Below are 21,009 nucleotides of genomic sequence, written 5' to 3'. Positions count from 1 at the left end.
AAAATTTTACGAAAATCAGGTTTAATTTGAAGTAAAATAAAAAATAAAAATAAAAATAAAAATAATTTGTTTATGAAAGTATGGTGCAACTACGTTGTAAATTTGAACTAAATATCTTTGGACCTCAAAAGTAAATCAATTTGAGATTTTTAAATTTTAAAGTTAAATTTTTCAAAATAATATTTACTTATTTTTAACTTTTTAAATTAAAAATTATTTAAAAAAAAATATTGCTCAATCAATTATTTATTGGCTGTTTATATGTTCTATGCTTTTCCTAGTCATATATATGAAAATTTGTACATCATTTTTCATTTTCATTTTTCAAATAATGGATAGGGATGACATCAGCATGCTCAATTTCTTTTCTTAAAACAGGGCCCAAGCCCAAGATATGATTGGGCCTAAAAGAAATCATACTAGAAGTTTTTGTTGTGCAGCGGCGCTGAATGTCGAGCTTCGTTTCGCGTAGGGTCTGGAATGCTGGAGAGAGTTCCAGAGTTGTAGTAATGAACCAGGAGGGCTGCTTCTATAGTAGCCAGTCGGTCTTCTTTTCTATTACCTTATCTTCTGTTCGCCTTTCTATTTATATTTATTTCTATTCTTTTCTGTCTTTTTATCTGTCTTTGCAATTGCATCATTCACCGCTACCCTTACTATTATTATTATTACTACTATTATTGTTATTTTCATTATTGTTTTAGAAAAGCGAGAACAACAATATATAGGGTTGGAAGGAAGTAGTTAATAGAAGAAGAAGAAGAAGCATGGCAAAAGATGGACCCAACTGGGACGGATTGCTCAAGTGGAGCCTTGCCCATTCTGATGGGACTTCTTCTAATCGCAATCTCAGGTAACTTTTAATTGATGCTCATCATAACAAGTAGTTGCTGTATTTTTTAATTAATGTTAAAGAAAATGAAATGAATTTAAATTGGATATGTTAGCGAGGAGGATAGAAGATGGTTTATGGAAGCAATGCAATCACAGAGTGTTGATGTAGTAAAGAGGATGAAGGAGATAACTCTTGTGATGCAGACCCCTGAACAAGTGTTGGAGGCGCAAGGAGTTACTCCTGCTGATATCGAAGGTAAGATTGGATGTGAGACCACTCTTTCATTCATTGCCTTTTCCTTTCTGGGTTTTTGTTTGCTTATCATCATCTACTTACCTTGACAGATTTGTTGGATGAGCTACAAGAACATGTTGAAGCCATTGACATGGCCAATGGTCAGTTTTTCCTCTATTTTACATATTATATGGTTTCTCAGATGGCAGAATCCCTCTCTATCCCTTGTTTTTTTGTTCGCTATGCTTTATATTTCAAAATACTGGGTTCCCTGTAGTTTTTCAAATAATGCTTTATGTCCCTTCTTCGCCTGGCCCTTTAGTCCATATTGTTCCATATCAATACCTTATTGTTTGATATTGTTGGCACTTGGCAGGGGAGTCTTTTGTCCTGTGGGTAGGGTAACACTCTGTGCAACACAACTCTATAATGTGATGTCTCTCTTTCTGTTTCTGTTTATTGTAAATTGGTTACATTCTGGAACTTATTGATAAAGTTGGAAATTTGTGGATCATCTACTTGCATGGGTTTGTATCATGACATATTTCTATGAGCTATCTGTCTTTTAATGAATGACGAGTGACAAGTGAGATTAAATTATGCTTGTGGAGTTGTTTTTTCTATGAAAATGTGATTTCATCTTTTCTTGGCTCTGTTACTTATCAATATGCAATAATTCAGTTCATTTTGACTCTCTTGTAAGTATAGTTTCCCTTATCTGCTTGATATATGCATATGTGGCAGATCTTCACTCGATCGGGGGTTTGGTTCCTCTCCTTGGTTATCTAAAGAACACCCATGCTAATATTCGAGCAAAGGCTGCTGAAGTTGTAACCACCATAGTCCAGAACAACCCTAGGAGCCAGCAACTGGTTATGGAAGCAAATGGTTTTGAGCCTCTGCTTTCTAATTTCACTTCAGATCCTGATGTGACTGTTAGAACAAAAGCACTAGGTGCAATATCATGTAAGTATTGTTTTTGGTTGTATGTGTTGATCTTGATTATTAGAGCTTGCCTGTCGGTTTTGTTTTTGCTACTTTCCTTGTTTTAGAAGGTTCCTAATGCGAGATTCATTCATTGTTGGTGATTCACAGCTTTAATCCGACATAACAAGCCAGGTATTGCTGCATTTCGTCTAGCAAATGGTTTTGCAGCTTTGAGAGATGCCCTGGGTTCTGGGAATGTGAGATTTCAAAGGTATTTAGAGTGGTACTCTGTTTTTCTGCAATCAATCTTTCTCTCTGACCACTGATGAATTGTGTGCCACTAATTTATTATAAACAGTTGAAAAAATCAAATCTTTTGTTCAACTGAGAGAAATGAAAGTTCGGTTTTTGCCAGTACTTCCATGACTTACTGAATTGATTCTTGATTTATTTCTCCATTTTAACTTTCTTATAAATTTAATTTTCAGAAAAGCGTTGAACTTGATCCATTACCTACTACATGAGAATAGCTCAGACTGCAGCATAGTCCGTGATCTGGGGTTCCCCCGCATAATGTTACACCTTGCCTCAAGTGAACATGCAGAAGTACGCGAAGCTGCCCTTCGTGGCCTTCTTGAACTTTCTCGAAACAAAATAGATGGGAACACTGGAAGATTATGTGTAGATGATGAAAAATTGAAGCAAGTCCTTGAAGAACGGGTTAATGGTATCAGCTTGATGTCACCTGAAGATCTTGGGGCAGCTAGGGAAGAAAGGCAGCTTGTAGACTCCCTCTGGAATGCTTGCTACAATGAACCATCATCTCTACGTGATAAGGGGCTTCTTTTTCTCCCTGGAGAAGATTCACCACCTCCTGATGTTGCCAGCAAGCATTTTGAACCTCCTCTTAGAGCTTGGGCTGCCAGACCTGATGCTGGTAAAAATCCCGGTACTGAAAAGAAACAAGCACCCCTGTTATTAGGATCGGGCCCTGCACCTGAGGCTGCTAATGTCCTAGGGACCTCAAGTGGTGAAGTCAATGGTGATGAGCATAACAACACCTCTACATAACGCTCAGACAATTTCCAAGGTTGTCAACGTGATCTATATATAGATTTTTGAGTAACTTGTTGTGTCTTTTCCTTATTGTTTTCCACTTATACTGCGCACTTATGCTCTTTGTGGATTTTTTTTTTTGTGCTCGTAGTAAAGTGGGATGGATCGAATATTCATACTAGGTACTCTATATTGTCCCTAGTGTATATTTGAAGTAAAATACCTTGGCTTGAAGTCGTGTTATGTCCTCTCCTGATGGTGTATGTAAATATATATCCACCTCTTGGTTCTAATTTGACTTCAATAGACAGATCCTTTCATTGTGATAATGGAATAGGGATGGTAACTTTGTTCTTTATAACACAAGCACGAATTAAAGATATGTCCATGTTTCTTACTTGGTGTGTTGAGTGTGTGGATTCCACAACCAATGTTTGGGAATTTTGTTGCCGAACTTGATCCTCGGATTGTTATGTATTTTTAAGTTTGGATGACAATCCGATTATTTTGTTCGACATTGCTCCCCGACAATCATCCAGCTGATGTAATATCTTCAAAGCGGGACTTTGGGCTTATGAAATGGTTGTAAACATTTGTATTGTAATAAGGCATGCATTCATGATGAGATCATTATGCTCACAGATTGGCATGGTTTTACATGGCCTGCAGGCTATCTAATTGTACGGTCATTTCCTCATTTAGGTGGACAGTGATGCCAGGAACACGAGAAAGAAAGGCGGTTGAAATGCAGAGCGTCTACTTAGCCCTCTGAAAGGACAGATTGCCAATGAATGTTGATATCCATCATGGTGTAATGGAAGCAAGCTTATGAAAAGAAAGAATTGGACTATATCTCTTAAGTTGTCGGTTCCTTTCTTTAAAGGATCTGTTTTGGCTAGTCGTCATTCCTTTTCAGAATCTTCACGAAGGCAAATTATATGTGGTTGCCATGGTAGTTAGCGATGTATTGTAACAAGCTCGTATCTTTCTGGCAATAGCTCATGTTGCTGAAAATGCTACATTCAATGTTGATTTTCATTTTTAACTGTTATCATTCAATGATGCATATTTTTTTTTTAAATAATCTCCGGAGGGACCATCAACTATCTTCCATCTGAAAGGCTGCCTTCAGTATGAAACTGGGAGCCCTAGCAAGAGTTCCGCTGAAGGAATTGGGTGTGCATATCGTGTAAAGATTATAGCTGCCTGTTTCAGAGGGGTATCTTTTAAAATTCAGAAAACTGCAGTAATATACACTCGAACACTGGAAAAAACCGCTTCTAAAAGTATCAAGACGATCGAAGAAAACAAATTACACGTCCTACAATAGAGGACTCATGGGAAAATTGAAAACGTAAAAACAACTGATTTAACCTTTTGTTTTAAGAAAAAAAAGCTGGGAAGGATAACAAGGTGTTGCTAACACCATTGACTTCTAGACAGCTATAATTAATTTACCTGTGCTGGCTCTCATTTAGGAGGACAGAAGGTAATAACATACCGCGAGGCCCTGCATTTGTTAAGGCTGGAGGAGTCATCAAAGGCATAACTATAGGCCTTTGGGCATATAGCCTTAAATAGATGGGCAAAAAGGGTAGGCTTGCAAGTCTTCGGGTTAGCATAATCCCCTGTGCAGCAATATTTGGCGGATTGCATAGCCAAGCAAGCACTTTTACACCCCACAATTTTGCCATTGCTCTTGACTTCCAGTGCAGATGGACAGCATATGTTTAAGTCGACTTCACACGATGCAACTCCGCAGCCAATTCCGCCCCCAACTGGTGCCATTGAAACTGGCAAATTAAAGCCATCAACTAAACTAACATCGTAGAAATGCAAGGGTGAAGTAGATGATCCTAGAGTCATTTCGACCATGGTTGCTGGGGGAGTACCACCAGTGCCTTGGCAATGAAGTAAGCCTGAACAATCCCCGGTGTCACATGATCCTTTTCCATTATTGTCGAAGGAACATCCTTGCCGACCCCATATCCTCCCTGACCACTTGTCGGGCACATCAATTACTACTTCCTCACCACATCCAAGAAGAAAACCGCCATCTTTCGGCGTAGAGTGACCTGCACCACCAAGTACTCCAGGCCATAGGCTCTCATTGCAGTTATTCACCAATATGAGCTGTTCCCCATCTGCAAACAAGTGTTCAAAAACAAAATTAAAAACACACTTTAAATCCACATAATTCAAGAAGGTAAAATATAAATTAAAGAGCATAGCAATCACTTGTAGTGGAGAATGAAGCAAGCAGGTAGAGGAGAAGAGAAAGCTGGAGAACTGATGAAAAGGACAGCAGCGACATAGTTTCAAATGAACGCAGCAGAATGAAAGATCACAACTAGGAGCTTATTCTTAAGTAAAGCAGTTGATGTGGATAGAGGACATTGTGTAACGATGGATGGCTATGTTGCAGAGTCCCACTGATCTCACTTTTCTTTTCTCTGCTCTCTTTTCACTTTCACTTTCACTTTCAAGATGAAGGGTATATGTGCATTGCTTCCAGTGGGGGTTTCGTTTCTCTATCACTATAGTTGCTCCTAACTTCACTCACTAAATTTGCTAGTTGCCTATAGCTACTGAGCTATAAATATATAGTTCAATTGAATATTGGAGCAAAAGGGGTCTCTCAGAGAGGAATAAATTGCAAGAAAGAATTGTTAATTAAGTTCACAAAATTGCAATTAGCATCTTTCAGAGGATTACACTTAATGTGATCAAAGTACGTTCTGATCATGTGATTTGAGAATAAAACCCACTTCTTTTTTGCATTTTGTCACTATTTTCTAATTCAAGTGGCAGCTCAATGCTTATGGCTTTAATTTAACAATGATAAATATTCATCATTACTAAAGGAAAAAGTTGCAATAAACATTTATCCTCGAATATAATCATTCCTCTCACTTTGTTCTTCTTCTGCCACAAGTTCCTTCCTTTCACCTAGCTAAATCGAGATTAATTAACGGCATAAACTACTCTCTTTTTTTTTTTTTTTTTTTTTTGTAAACAACGACGCATAAACTTCTCTCTTTTTTTTTTTTTTTTATGTAAACAACGACTTACTTGTAAATCACTAGTGGTTTTGACACTTTCTTAATTTACGCGGTTTTTATTTATATAACAATTGGTGGTTGATCTTGATAACCATCAATCGTTATAGGTTGATTGTATTTCGTTCTCTTTAATTTCTTAATCTCTTAAGTTATACTTGCATCCAAAAAATTAATATCTCTAAATTAATTTTTTTAATGTTAACTTTTGTAAACGCATGTTCTATTTGTTGTAATATTGGTAACGGTGCAAGTTTTTCTTTGTGAAAGACAATGGAAAATTTATTAAAATATGGTTAATGAGTATTTTTATGGCAAAATTAAAATGAGATCTACTTATTTTTTTGAGTTAAATTTTTGTTAAAATTTAATTTTCTACATAAACTCTTTAATATTAAAAAATTAATATGATTTAAATAAATTATGGGTGAATAAAAAATTAATCTCAAGGCATGTTTAGTAAAATAAATAAATCTTTTAAAAGAACTCTATCTCATGTAGAAAAAAAATAATTTTTTTTTTATTTTTACAAAGTGAAAAATTTAAAAGTTAAAATTGAGTACAAAGGATACCCAAATTTTTAGGGAAGAAGTCATAAAAAATATAAGTTTTGAGTATGCTCTGAGCTTAAATTTATTGTAGAATAAATTTGAGATCATAAAAAATTATTTTTTGCTAACTAAAATTGGACTTGGGCCTGGTCATGGTGAATGATTTCTTCCAACCCATTGTTTTGTCCACTCTATCCAATGAATGCTGACAATTTTTTTCAAAAGTAATTTTTGTAAATCTAAACAATTTTTTAGTTAGAAAATTCAAATTTATGGCCATTATATTTATATTTAATCCTTGATTTATGACAACTAATTAAAAATTAATAATGATGAGAATTAATTATGATTATTACCATAACTAATTTTTTAGTTTTTTACTTTTCAAAATTCACTATAAAAAAGGGGTGAAGAAGGAAGAGTTTAAAATTAAAAGTTTTTTTCTCCATATTTTTTACATATTATTACTCACCTATTTTTTAGTGTATTTTTTAATGCTTTGTGTTTCCTCCCAAATCTAGAGTTTAAGTCTACTTGAGAGAAAAATAATTGAATTTTTTTATTTTAGTTCAAAGACCTTGTTTAAAAGTGTATTTAAAATAAGATGGTATTGTAGGAATCTTGGAAGACATATTGTAAACATCCTATGAAACTAGTATGAATAAGTTCATAGTTGGTAAATTTTTATATTTTAAGATGGTTGATTTAAAAATCATAATAAACTAAGTTCAAGAGTTTCAACTTATCTTGCATTATATATATGTCTCTAAGAGTGTCTTTCTAAGTAGTTGCGGTCCTTGAAAAATTACCATCATTTTAGAAAGACTTCAATAACTACCTTAAGCATAAATAAAAAGAGATATGAGTTGAAGATTTTATTTAGCAGTTAAAAATATAAAAATAAGTTATCTAAAAGAATAACCAACTCTTCTAGTACCCCCTAAAATAAAAATAAAAATAAAAAATAAAATTACAAAATAAATGGAAAAGTCCCACAATAAGAATCAAAAGAAGAAGCTTGTGTGAGGGGAAAAAGGAATTGCCAAGAAATTCATTGGCAAAATACTTTATTTGTAATAAAACTAAGCATTTAGATAAGGATTGTAGAAATAAGAGTCAACAAGGAAACAATAAGAAAATGATTGCTCATGCTAATATCACTGAGATTGATCACCTCACTAATAAAGTTTTAGAAATAAACATGTCTTATGTTGTTTTCAAAGTCAACCTATTCAATAATGTTGAGTAGTAATGGGTTGACATTGGTGTTATAGGATATGTATGTGTAGAGAAGAAAATGTTTTTTATTTACAATGAAATGGATGAAAAAATACCTTATATGAGGAAATCATCAACCTCTAAGGTGCTAGGTGCAAGAATAAAATTGAAATCAATTTAACAAGAAGATAAATGCAATAATAAATGAAAGAGATAGAGAATATGAAGCATCATTTTAGGAATTATGTTTTCAAAATAGTATTGTTCCCCAAACTACTGCTCCTTATTCACCACAACAAAATCATATTATAAAATGTAAGAACTAAATATTGAAAGAAATAATGAATGCCATGTTTATAAGTTTAGGAGCACCTTAAAACCTAAAACTTATAAGAGGAGGCAATTCTAACTATCAATTGAATGTTTAACAAAGTACCCTATAAAAAGTTAAAAAATATATCATATGAATTGTGGTAAGATAGAATACCTTCATATAAATATCTCAATATGCGGAGGTATCTTATAAAGCTAGCAATACTTGATCCTAAAAAGGTCAAAATATGACTTGAAATTATATATTGTGTATTTATAAAATATGTATACAATAATAATACAAATTAATTTCTTGTACACAAATCAAGTATTAAGGATATTCATCCTAATATTATTATGAAATTAATGAATACTGCATTATTTAAAGATGTGTTTCCATGAAAAAAAGAATGAGAAAATCATTTACTTAAAAGAATGATAGAGACTAGATCAAGTATCATCATCAATCATAAGATGATGAAGTTGAGATTAAAAAAGAATAAAAATAAAAAAATAAGCAAAATATTCAGTCTTGATTCTTTAAGATGCTTATAAGAAAATAAACTCGAACTTGCTCTAGTCTTGTCCGAAAGCTTTTTATTAGAAAGAGGTAATCAATAATAATATTGAATCCATTATGAATAATCATACTTGGAAGCTAGTGGGCCTTCTTTCTCAAAGTAAATCATTAAGCCATAAAACTAGACTTGTTGTTAAAGATTTTAGATAACAAGAAGATGTGAGCAATTTTGATACATATTCATCTGTGTCAAGAATAACTTCCATATGAACGTTAATAGTTATTGCATATATTAACAAGCTTTAAATACATTAAGTGAATGTAAAAACAACTTTATTAAATGGTGACCTTGATAAGAAGGTTTACATAAAACAACTCAAGATATTTGTTGTAAGTGGACAAGAAAAGAAAGTTTGTAAGCTTATTAAATTATTATATGGTTTGAAACAAATACCTAAATAATGACATAAAAAAATAATAAGGTTATGTTTTCAAATGAGTTCAAAATCAATAAAGTTGATAAATATATTTAAATGAAAAACAATAATAAAAGTTATGTCATTTTATGTGAATAATATGTTAATTTTGAGTAATAATGATCACATGATGAAGTTTATTAAGAAAATATTAACTATCAAGTTTGAAATGAAAAACTTACATGTTACAAATGTCATATTAGGAATAAAAATCTCCAGGACATCTAATGAATTATTATTATCCTAATCTCATTCTATTAAAAAAATTCTTGATAAATTTTTTAAAGATAACAGTACCATTGTCAAAAACACCAATTGATATAAATGTATATTTATTCAAGAGTAGAGGTAAATGAATAAATCAATTAGAATAGAGGTTAATTGTACAAGGCTTGATATTACTTACTCAACTAGTAAATGAATAGATTTACAAATAATTCAAATATGAATCAGTGAAAGATAATAAAAAAGATACTCAAATATTTGAGTTACATGTTGAACTATGGATTACACTATATTGGTTACCCAATAATATTATAATAATATAGTGATGCTAATTGAATATCCAATACAAATTATTTAAATCCATACTTGGATATGTTTTTATATTTAGTGGAGAAGCCATGTCATGAAAATCCTCTAAAAAAGCATGTATTACATAATTCATGATGAAATCAAAGTTTATTGCTTTTGATAAAGTAGGAGAATAAGCCAAATGAATTTGAAATCTTTTAGAGAATATTTTATATTGGTGAAAATTAGTGTCATCTATTTATATCCATTGTAATAGTTAGTCAGCAATTAAAAAGTCACAAATTAGCATGCATAATAATAAATTTAGACATATATATTATAAACATGATATCATTAAATATACTCTATAAAGATTTATAAGAATTATATTACTCCTAACAAATATAAAATTCCTAATCCTACACAGTTTTCATTACTAGGCCAAATCAATTCTAAGCTTATAAGGATTTTATTGTCAAGTCCTTATATAATTTGGATTAGAATTTTTGTTATCTCTAAATTTTTTTTTTCTTGATTTTTGGATTTGATATTTTTTTTTAATTAACACTTTATCATTTTTAATACTAGTTAAAAGTTTAATTTGGTTTTCTTTATTTTTAGTTTTTGGTTATTGTCTCGATCTTGTAAGTTCAAAATCATGCCTATGTTGAATTTATATAGACTATATGAATTTCTTGTCAATCCTGATTATTATGCAACATTAGTATAATAGAAATCAAAACTTTAGATTTTCTTACCTTTATGTTTGTTGTAATAGAATGTAAAAAGGTGAAATTAATGGACCTTGATTAGAAGAAATGATTATGCTTGATATACTACTCGCAATATACCATCCTTAATATGGTGTTGTTTCCTATCAAGCTTATATACCACTTCGTTTCTAGCCATATACATTTCAGATGGCCAAACATTTAATCAATCATATACTTTATTTGGCATTCAAATTTAAAAGTACCTTTCACAAGCTCTTTTTTTAACATCCAAACTAAGATTACTTACGGGTTTTTGATTGTCTTTGCTATCCATAGCCTTGCCCTTGTAACTCATAAATTAGAGCCTCATTCTAGGTCATGTGTTTTTCTTGGTTACTTGGTAAATTTTCGTACTTTTTATTGTCTTGACTAAAAACTAAAAAAGTTTGTCTCATCATGTAATTTTGCTTGAAATCATCTTTCCCTACAAACAAATTCTTTCTTCAGAATAATGGGTAAATACAACCTCATTTTCAAATCTTGCTTTTATTTTCCTAGATCCAAATTCAACAGGAAAAAAAATACTCAGATAAAGTCCCTTAGATTGCACTATACTATATTACCTCCATCTATCGTTTCTCCACCATAAAATATAGAGTTGTCTTCACACCTGACTCAACAGAATCCATCTATTCAAGACTTTTCAAGCTATACTTCAACTATATACATGATGTCCTCCACTACTAGTTTCTTACCAAATGGTGTCCTTGACTCAAGCACGACACAAATTATGTTTGAATCCCTTACTTCTTCTTCTTCTAACCATGAGCTGCTTTTTCACAATACTCCATATCCATCCTCATCTAGAATGGTAACTCATGCTCAAAACAATACTTGTGAACTCAAAAAAATATTTGATCTTTATATGTCTACTGCCTCCTCCACATCAGTTTTGATAGAACCTACATTTTTTTCACAAGCTCAAAAACATTAGTAGTGACGAGAAGCTATGTCTAATGAATATAATGCCTTACTTAAAAATTCAACATGGTCTCTTGTTCCTCCTTACCCTACACAAAAATTCCATATGGTCTCTCGATAGAACCGTAGCTCGCTATAAAGCCAGGCTTATAGCTAAAGGCTTTCATCGGCTTCTGGGCATTAATTTCACTAAAACCTGCAGCCCAGTCATCAAATCAGCTTACTATATATCTTATTCTTAGCATTGCAGTGTCTCATGGATGGTCTTTGCGACAAGTGGATGTTAACAATGCTTTATTACAGGGTACTCCAACTTAAAATGTCTTTATACAACAACCTCAAGGCTTTGTTCATTCCCAGTTTCCCAACTATGTTTACAAGTTAAACGAAGAAATCTATGGTCTGAGACAAGCACCACATGCATGGTATACTGAGCTGTGCAATTTTCTTGTTGACAATGGTTTCTTCAACTTAAAGTGTGACACTTCTTTATTCATTCAGCAAACATCTACTATAATAATTTATCTCCTTCTCTATGTCGATGACATCACAATCATAATCACAGGTAGCAATGAGCATGCTAATTGGTTGTTCATTAAAAAGCTTGCAAATCGATTATTCTTCAAAGGACCTTGGTATTCTTCCTTATTTTATTAGGAATTAAAGCCTTTCAAACGACTACTGGACTATTTCTTTCACAAAAAGCTACATTCAAGATGGATCTCTTGCTCATGATGCCACTACGTATAGACAAACGTTGGGTTCTCTTCAATACTTATCTCTCACTCGTCCTGATATTATGTTTGCTGTTAATAAACTCTCTCAGTACATGCACAAACTATCCATCCTTCATTGTGTTTCTGTCAAGAGGATACTAATTACTAAGATATCTTAAGGGCAGTACTAATTATGGGTTATTTTTTAATCAACAACTATCTACATATCTCAATGGCTTTGCTGACGTAGACTAGGTTGGTAAAATTAATGACAAAACATCCACCTCGGCTTATGTTATCTTTCTTGGTGCCAATCCAATAAGTTGGAGCTCAAACAAGTAACCTACTGTTGTAAGACCTTCAATAGAAACAAAATATCAGACCATTGCATCTACTCCTACAGAAGTTAATTGGCTAACCTAACTTATTCAATAACTTAAAACTATTTATTGTGACAATGTTGAGACCACAAATCTTTGTGCTAATCCAATATTTCACTCTCACATCAAACATATTGCCATTAATTTCCACTTTGTTCGCGATCAAGTTGCCATACATTTAATATGAGTTTCTCATGTTCACTCAGCTGATCAATTGGCGCATTCTCTCACAAAACTTCTTCCAAAAAAAACATTTCAAGCACATCGTTCCAAGCATTACGCTTGCGGGGCATGATAGAATGGAAAAAAGGTGAAGTTGATCGATCTTGATTAGGAGCAAGTTTTTTTTTTTTTTGATAATAGTCAATAGTATTAAAAAGAGAATGACTACAAAGATAATAGCCCAGGTTACAAAAGTTCTATCTGCAAAGGAAAGAAAAAAGAAAGTTAAGTAAGAAAGCAGACAAGGTTTTGAGGCTTTGAAACAGGGGTAGGAAAACATGGGGGCAAAAGAAAAGACAATTGAAATCAGCTCCTCCTTTCTGCTGAACCGTTTGTATCACAGCTGATATGAACATTTTTGCCATCAAGGTCCAAAGAATTGGAGTCAAGCCTCAGCCATAATGTGAAAATTCGGTGAACCATGGAAAAACAGAGTTGAAGGTTAGGGGCAGCGCCATTAAAGATGACATCATTCCGATGAAGCCAAAGATTCCATACAATGCAGGAGAACAAAAGCTGCCAATGAGGATTCCAGGTTTTTATTGCAATAAACACATCTTGATTCCTGAAGGGTAAGGGAATCATGCTGAAACAAGAAATCTCCCGTGGATACTTTGTCTTGGACAAGGATTATGCCTGATATGCTGCTATCTGATGTGCACGACATGCTGCCCATAATATGGTGTTGTTGTCTTATGGTAATTGTCTGATTGATTGAGCAAATCTTACTCCACTAATTATGATTAGTAAAGATTGTATATATTCATCATGAATACAAATATAGAATATCATTCTTCTCTCAAATATTCTGTCCATTTTATTCTTCATGTGGAAACATGATTTTAGTGTGCCGATCTTTGTGGTTTTATCTTGCTTCTTTTATTTCAGTAATCTTTTTCAAAAGAAGGCTTGATTTATTGACTGAAGCCATCAAATATGACATCGTACAACAATTAATCAGCTCAGGATTAAGCCTTGTCGTTGTTTATGCAAGTTTTACACTTTTGTAATGGATCTTGCCATCTTGGTACCAGATGATAAGATTTGATAGAAGATCGATAAAGCCGTTGAAAGCTCCAACGTTGAACTTTAAAGGTCCCTTGCCAGGGAAAATTTTTGCAGATATTACCACATGATAAGATTTAATAGAAGATCGTTAAAGCCGGTGAAAGCTCCAACGTTGAACTTTAATGGTCCCTTGCCAGGGATTTTTTCCTTAGCCCTTGCCAGGGAAAATTTTTGCAGATATTTTTTCCTTCACATTCAACCACCACAATGCTCATTTTATCATTTGGTTGGCAGATTATTGAAAGGTGGATATTTTTCCCTTCGCATTCAACCACCACAATGCTCATTTATCATTTGGTTGGCAGATTATTGAAAGGTGGGCAACTTGCATGGAGAAACAACCTGCTATAGATGGTCAAATCGATTAGTTATCTCTTGCAAAGAAAGAGACAATTCAATGTTGATTTGATGCTTCAGAGAGGTTACATGAGAAGTTTCTTTAGAAGGAATGAATGTATCACCTCGTGGCTTGTATGTTTGTTTTGTCTGCTGAGTAGTGTTGTACTTGTACAGTAACCATAATTCATTGGACAATCCTTGTCAAATAAATTTCTGGTGACAATAGAATTACAGATTCTGCAAATTTATGCCAAGTATTTCTCTCTCTTTACCCAATTGTCTCCATACAAAAAAGGGTTTGGGAGAGATTTTCTGTCTTGGGCGCGCCTTTTGACAACACTACTGATAAATATAAATGAATACATGGGGGGTTAAATTTGAGGTTTCCCTATCTGAAATTGTATTCATGTGCCATCTCAACAAGATGCATCAGTCTGGGATTAAAGACTAGGATTGAAATGAAATTTGCATATTACAGAGAAACAATTCATGAACTACAAGAAAGTATTGAATTCCAATGCACATGGAGTTCATAGTTACAACAGAGTCGAGCAAAGTAACACGAGCTGCTGCAGGCTAGTCATCCAATATATTGTTGTATTTTCAGAGAGGAAGATCAAGACCTTTCCCAATATCCACCCCAATCACTTGAAGTATTCCTTTGTTTATTATCTGAAAAGATTAATTAAAAGATCCCATTATTATGATCTTGGTAAGACATAATTATTTCTTTAATTAAGATATTATATAAATGAAATAAAGAAAACTCACCAATTCTACAACGAAAACTCCAATAAGGCCCATCATACAAGCTCTAGAATTCCATATTTCGGCAGTCCTAGTGAATCCAAGAAATGGGGCTTGGAATTTTGGCTCCACTTTTGGCAATTCCACCTGGGATAAAAAAAAAAGAAGACAAAAAAAGAAAACAATCATTTTTATGCACAGGGAATTAAAAAGGAAGTAACAAAAAAGAACCTACAAAAGCAAGAAAAAGAAAGAGCAAAATTAAACAGTGCACATACTCCAGGAGGAAGTTTTGCAGCTTGAATTCTAAAGACCGGCTCCTTGGAGGTTTTGGTAATTTGACTACGATGGTTGAACAGAGAGACTTTCCCGTTATGAGGGTGAAGCGTTACAGGTTTTGTGAGGAGGAGAGAGGATGATGAAAGGAGAGATGAGGGAGTAGCCATTTTGTGTTTTGACTTCTTTCCACCACTCCCTTATCTAATCCCCATTTCAATCTCAATCGAATCCTTTCATGTATTGCCTGGCCCACTTCTTAAGTTTGTGGAGATGGGATGCTCAAGAGATGGGATCGGATGAACGATGGCCCTTTCTTTGCTTTGCTTTTCACACCCTTCGGGTTTTATCTGTTTAAATGCTGTCCATGATGAGCCCCCATTTGTTATTGTGTTTTAAGGGGCAAAATTTGATTTATTTTTAAATTAATTTTGTAATTATGTAATTCAATATAAATCTTTTTTTTTTCACAAGCCACATAAATTATATAAAAAAACATTAAAAAAATATAATTTTATGTAATATTTAATTTTATTAAAAAGTAAACCTTATCTAATTGATGTTAGGATTAGGTTATTACCAAAAAGATCAATCTTGAGTGGACAAACCCCGTGGATAATTTTTATTTGGATTAAATCTTCACATGTGTTTAAATATTTTGTTGAGAAGAAAGTTTTAAGCTAAAAATAAATATGATAAAAAAGTTTTATGTTTAGATAATTGAGATAAGAAATTCATAATCATAATGTTAGAATAAATTACTTTATTATCCTAACAACATAGCCTAACTACTCTCACTTGGAAATATATAAAGACAAAGACAATAAGCAATTCCTTTTAATAAAGGGATTAAATGTAGGGGTTGTTAGTGTTTTGATGATTATCACTTTTTTTAAATAGCCCAACTATTCTTCTTGGTGGAAATATATATGTCTTATTTGTTTTTATTTTTTAAAAATTTAATTTTTTTATTTTTTTTACTTTAAATTAATATTTTTTTAGTATTTTTAAATCATTTTGATGCACTGATGTCAACAATAATTTTTTAAAATAAAAAATATTATTTTAATACAACTTTGAGTAAAAACTACTTTAAAAAATAATTACAAATACATTTTGAAACACGCTTATAGAAATAAATACAATAAGCAAATTTTTTTAATAAAAGTATTAAATGCAGGGGTTATTGTTAGTGTTTTGATAATTATTATTTTTTTTAAAACATGACATGTAAAAAAGTCATGTTTTGTAAATATAATATAATATTTATATATGTTAAATTTTATAATCAAAATTTTTTTATATGTTATATTTTTAAATCATGACATGACATGTGTGTATAAACTGTAATATTTTACCCATATTGTTTTTTGGCAACTATGGTATTACATCCAAAATTTAGATGTGGTAATAGTCTACAATAGCCTGAATAATTAGGTTCAGTTTGATTTAATTTGTTCGGCCCATTTTCTATTACCACCCGATAACTTCATGATTTTTGCAGCAATAATGATTTGATTCCTGTTTTCAAGTGGATTAACCAAAATATGTAGAATACAAATAGCAAAACAACTAGTTGGAGTGATATATTTAAGAGAAATAAAAATGAATAACTAAAATCTAATGTTAATTATTAGATCTCATTAAAACATTGATTCCATCAAGTTAAAAATTCACAAAGTTATTGGCTTGATAGTAAAATTAATATTACGGGTCTAATTTGCTTATTTATACACTAAAACAGTATCAATTTGAAGAAAATTTGATAAAATATTGATGGATATTAGAGAAAGAAAACTCCATTGAGATTTTTTATAACATTGGGGATCTAATTGATAACATCCAGAGGCTTGGAGTTTAATTAAGAATATGTATACTAAATTGAGGTTTTAAACAAAAAGTTGCATATTAGCGGGGGGAAAAAACCCATTAAATAACTTATACCAATGCGATCAAGAAAATATATTTTCATTTATTTTTAAGTAAAATATATTTTAAAAATAACTACTACAATCAAATTGCTTAGATGGATCGTATTTCTAAGCTACGTAATTGATGGGATTAATTGAATGGCATGGCCCCTAATTAAATAAAATGAAAATAAAAAGAAAATAGTATGTCATGGATCGAAATGAGCTCCACCTTGATGTACACTTGATCGATATCCTTCCAAACTAAAAGGAATGGAAGATGGAGTTGTTAGAACGATCCTTAATTTCTCGGCTTGTCTGTATTGGCAACATTGTTTGCCCTAATCAAGGTTTAACAAACACTAAACACTCCACAAATCAACAATTACTTGATCCGTTTCTGCAAACCATCATCCTTAATTGATTTCTCCTGCCACTTTCGCTTCTTATTGCTTGTTTCTTGCTTCTTGTTTGATCCTGAATCGTTAAAGAAGGAGAGATCAACATCGCAGTCGTAAATGCCAATCCGCTCCATGGGCAAAACAGTGACAGGACTTGAAGGACAGCAGTAGGTGTGCTTCTTCCCACAGGCTAGCAAGTTGTACACTGGATTGATTAACTGTGCTTCCATGATGCCATGGCATTTGATCACCACATCATCCTAGTTCATTGATAATGGTGTGAATTAATTTCCAATTCACATTAATTATCCGAATAAGGATTTTCGAGTCTTTAATTACCTTGTGATCGAGAGCATTCAATAACCCTTTAATATGGGCAAGGTGGGCATCGGATTTAGATGGAACGAACTCCTCTAGACTGCACCAGAGAGCTGATATAGCGGTTATACTTGGTGGAAATCCCACCATGCTGCTATCTGCATGCATGCAATATCATTTTAATCATATATATGTTGAGTTTCAAGAGACATCTCTTAGTTATTTTTATTGACTGATCTTCCTGTATATACCATCATCTCGATCAATCAATGGGGATGCATGCGCACACCCCCACGTACCTTGCATAGCTCCAAGAAGCAGCTCAGTGAATCTGCAGGCAACTAAATCCTTCTGCAAGAAGTCAATTTTCATCATCAGCAGCTCTACATAAGAATATGCAGTGGTAGAGCCAAGGCGCCAACCTAGAGCACGTAACAGCACCAATTCCATCCGCTGGATAGTGATTGGTTGGAATGAATGATCCAGGTCTTCCATCTTAATTTAATCACAAGAATAGATCGATGCATAAATAGCTAGTGGCTAGTAATTTAAGCATAATAATCAAGAAAGGCCAACAGTAATTAATGTAACAGTAATCACCTGAATATCATGCAAGCAAGGAGTACGTGTCTCAGTAAATTTGGATGCAACTGATAAGCATGCCACGCACAGCAATTCAACCATCCAACATTTCCAACCCTGGACATCAATGGGATCATAAGATTTAATCAGTTATCTGAAGACAATAACTAATCAAATCCCACAGTTTAAGACAGAAATATAAATGAATATTTAAGAGCTAATCGAACCCTTACATGGCATTGATTCATCGACATGAATCGGTCAAGGTAATTGGCAGCGTTGAAAACAGTTTCAAAAGAGAGACTGAGCCTTTGACGAGACTGAAAACATACATTTGCATAGGATAATGAGAGGGGTGATTGTGAGTTGCACGTAAAAGCAATAATCTATTTGATTAGTATGTTTCTACATATACATGTTGAGAAACAAACCTTGATGAGCCACTGAATGGCTCTGAACCTAGCAAACAACAAATTTTTGGTCCGAAGATGTTCTACGTATCCGGGTTCAGGCATGCAAGTGAACTCCTTCTCCAGGTATATAGAGACGGTCTTCTCACAGTCTTCTTTGGGTGTGTAGAATGAGGAAGCAGCTGCGTAGGTCTCTCCATGGCTATACCACCGTGGTTGATTGTGGTAATCGGGAGTTTCAGGACTAGAAAGCCATACCTCATCACAAAGCAAGCTATCCATATTATTGAGCCAGTGATTCACAGAATGCTCTCTTATATATATATATATATATATATAGAGCTGGAACGAATTAATATTGATCTGTATGGGGACACGGGAAATGGTCTGACATGAAAATCATTCAAGCTAGAGTTATTATGTGTATAAATTATAGCACCATACAGTATATTATCATTAATTTGTGTATGTGCTGTGCATGTAAGAGTGTGTGTGTGAGAGAGAGAGTGGGGATTAGCGGTTTAGGGTAGTTATTAGGAATGGTGGGGTGGTTAGACGTCGTGGATGGATATAGAAAGGTGGACACGACGTCCCTCATGAAATGGGGTAAATGCTGCTGCATGGAGGGTTTTTTTTTTTACTGCAGCAACCAATTGCGTGAGCGCACGAGGATACATAAATGTGCAAGCCTTCATTGTAGGGGAAGAGCACACTGTAGTCATGTACAGGGATTACGAGCAGGAAAGAGGAGCTAGCTGGAGTCTGGAGAGTAGTCGTGGTCTGGGATCGAAAGATATTTTTTTTTTGTTTAAGTGGGTCCTCCGTTTTCACGAAACTTCTGGTTATCCAGCTGGTCATGGGCCCACGTCTCAAAGTGGTGATCGGTCGATTTATCATGGGATTAATTTACTGCTGCCTCGTCTAGTAACTACATGGCATGTTTGAGTGAGTCTGGTGAAAAAGTTTTTATTAAGGCAAATACACACACTTTAATTTTCAAAAGCATTTTCTAGCGCATATTATATATATATAATAAAGTAAATTCAAACGTGACCTATGTGGATTTCAGTTCAAGTGATCCTGGGAGTTTTGTTTTTGATGGTAGAGGAAAGTTGGGTTTGTTTACATGTATTTTAATTAATATTTTAAAATTTTTAATTTTATGATTTTTTTGATAATTTTTGGTTTTAACTCATCTAGATTGACACTCTAAAAAATTGAATATGGAAATAAATTCACACTAGCTTCAAGATCAAGTAAGACTCTTTTAATTTTATGTTTTCTAATAAAGTAAAAAATTATAGGATAACCAGAGTCTTTGTATTTCAAAGCATTATTGTTCTGAAGAATGACTTTGCTTGCTCGGCTAAAAAGGCTTTCTTTTTCACATTTAGTTTCCTCTTCATAATGCATAGATCTTTCAAAAATTCAGCATAGGAAGGAACTTTTTTAATAGCATCCAACAAAGGTATATTGATTCTTACCTATTTGAAAGTTTCAAAGATTTCAAAGTTGTGATTGACTTTCCTTTGTTTGGTCATGACTTGAGGAAATGGAAGTACTGGCGGGGAATCAGTCATTTTTTTGTAAATTTTAGATTTAACCTCCGCCTTACCCTTAGAGATTAACTCATCATCTTTCTCACAAGGTTCAAGAGTGGGTTTTTCAATAACGTTACCACTACGAAGAGTAGTGACTAATTTGACTTGATTCATGTGTTGGCTTTTGGAACTACTTACATTTGCATTGTATTTCCCCTTAGGATTTTGTTGTGGTTAAGATGAAAACTTACCTTTCTCTTAGAAACTAAGAGCATATGTTAATTTTGTAAGAGTATCTTTAAAATCTGTTATGTTTTGAGCAAGTTGAGTATTGATTGTCTCTTGCTTTTTAATGAATGTATGCAATGTTTCCTCAAGATTTCTTCTAGGAGGTGGAGCATAAGGACATGCATATCTATAAGAATTTTGAAAATTATGGTGTGCTTGAAATAGTGGTTATGAAGTTTGTACATTGTTATTATCTCTCTTCCAACTAAAATTTGGGTGATTTCTCCAACTAGAGTTGTATGGGTTGTGGTTGGCCCTTTGAAAACTGTTTAAAGCATAGGCTTATTCATGAAGACATTTCTTAAAAGAAGGCAAGGTTAGACAAGTATTGGTTGAGTGTTCATTTGTTTCACATATTTGACACATAATGTTTTCAACAAATTTTAATTGACAACTCTTTTTCAATTCTGGTGCCT

General features: G+C 33.1%; 4 protein-coding genes and 1 long non-coding RNA gene across 12 annotated transcripts; 2 read left to right on the top strand and 3 right to left on the bottom strand.

Annotated features, from left to right (window-relative positions):
• The first annotated feature begins 444 nt into the window (after positions 1-444).
• Positions 445-4,114, top strand: FES1C (Fes1C). 8 transcript variants are annotated; one of them, XM_011021521.1, is made up of 7 exons: positions 445-541; positions 705-853; positions 948-1,090; positions 1,180-1,230; positions 1,814-2,035; positions 2,165-2,267; positions 2,485-3,405. In XM_011021521.1, the coding sequence occupies exons 2-7, from the start codon at positions 768-770 to the stop codon at positions 3,065-3,067; spliced, it is 1,188 nt and encodes a 395-aa protein (XP_011019823.1). In that variant the 5' UTR covers positions 445-541; positions 705-767; the 3' UTR covers positions 3,068-3,405. The 8 variants fall into 8 exon arrangements, with proteins under 8 accessions (XP_011019823.1, XP_011019824.1, XP_011019825.1 ...); XM_011021522.1 differs by having other exon boundaries at positions 452-517; XM_011021523.1 differs by having other exon boundaries at positions 488-506.
• Positions 4,115-4,284: 170 nt separating this feature from the next.
• LOC105122431 (Pathogenesis-related thaumatin superfamily protein) lies at positions 4,285-5,611 on the bottom strand. Its single transcript, XM_011021519.1, has 2 exons — positions 5,291-5,611; positions 4,285-5,196 (listed from the first exon to the last, which is right to left on the bottom strand). The coding sequence occupies exons 1-2, from the start codon at positions 5,364-5,366 to the stop codon at positions 4,523-4,525; spliced, it is 750 nt and encodes a 249-aa protein (XP_011019821.1). The 5' UTR covers positions 5,367-5,611; the 3' UTR covers positions 4,285-4,522.
• An 8,327-nt stretch (positions 5,612-13,938) lies between these two features.
• On the top strand, positions 13,939-14,580 carry LOC105122429 (uncharacterized). The gene is made up of 2 exons (XR_841695.1): positions 13,939-14,026; positions 14,098-14,580. It is a non-coding gene; the product is annotated as an uncharacterized LOC105122429 (long non-coding RNA).
• Positions 14,537-15,356, bottom strand: OHP (one helix protein). The gene is made up of 3 exons (XM_011021518.1): positions 15,146-15,356; positions 14,892-15,014; positions 14,537-14,792 (listed from the first exon to the last, which is right to left on the bottom strand). Exons 1-3 carry the CDS (start codon positions 15,311-15,313, stop codon positions 14,724-14,726), a joined length of 360 nt encoding a protein of 119 aa, XP_011019820.1. The 5' UTR covers positions 15,314-15,356; the 3' UTR covers positions 14,537-14,723.
• Positions 15,357-17,228: 1,872 nt separating this feature from the next.
• Positions 17,229-19,060, bottom strand: CYCD7;1 (CYCLIN D7;1). The gene is made up of 6 exons (XM_011021517.1): positions 18,786-19,060; positions 18,588-18,674; positions 18,373-18,471; positions 18,072-18,267; positions 17,794-17,930; positions 17,229-17,714 (listed from the first exon to the last, which is right to left on the bottom strand). The coding sequence occupies exons 1-6, from the start codon at positions 19,044-19,046 to the stop codon at positions 17,439-17,441; spliced, it is 1,056 nt and encodes a 351-aa protein (XP_011019819.1). The 5' UTR covers positions 19,047-19,060; the 3' UTR covers positions 17,229-17,438.
• Between the last annotated feature and the right edge of the window lie 1,949 nt (positions 19,061-21,009).

This window comes from Populus euphratica, unplaced genomic scaffold (genome assembly GCF_000495115.2).
Source record: "Populus euphratica unplaced genomic scaffold, PopEup_1.0 scaffold20.1, whole genome shotgun sequence".
In the NCBI taxonomy this organism is placed as follows: Eukaryota; Viridiplantae; Streptophyta; class Magnoliopsida; order Malpighiales; family Salicaceae; genus Populus; species Populus euphratica.
Note: the sequence above shows the minus strand (reverse complement) of the source record. Positions and strands in the feature narration are given on the sequence as shown.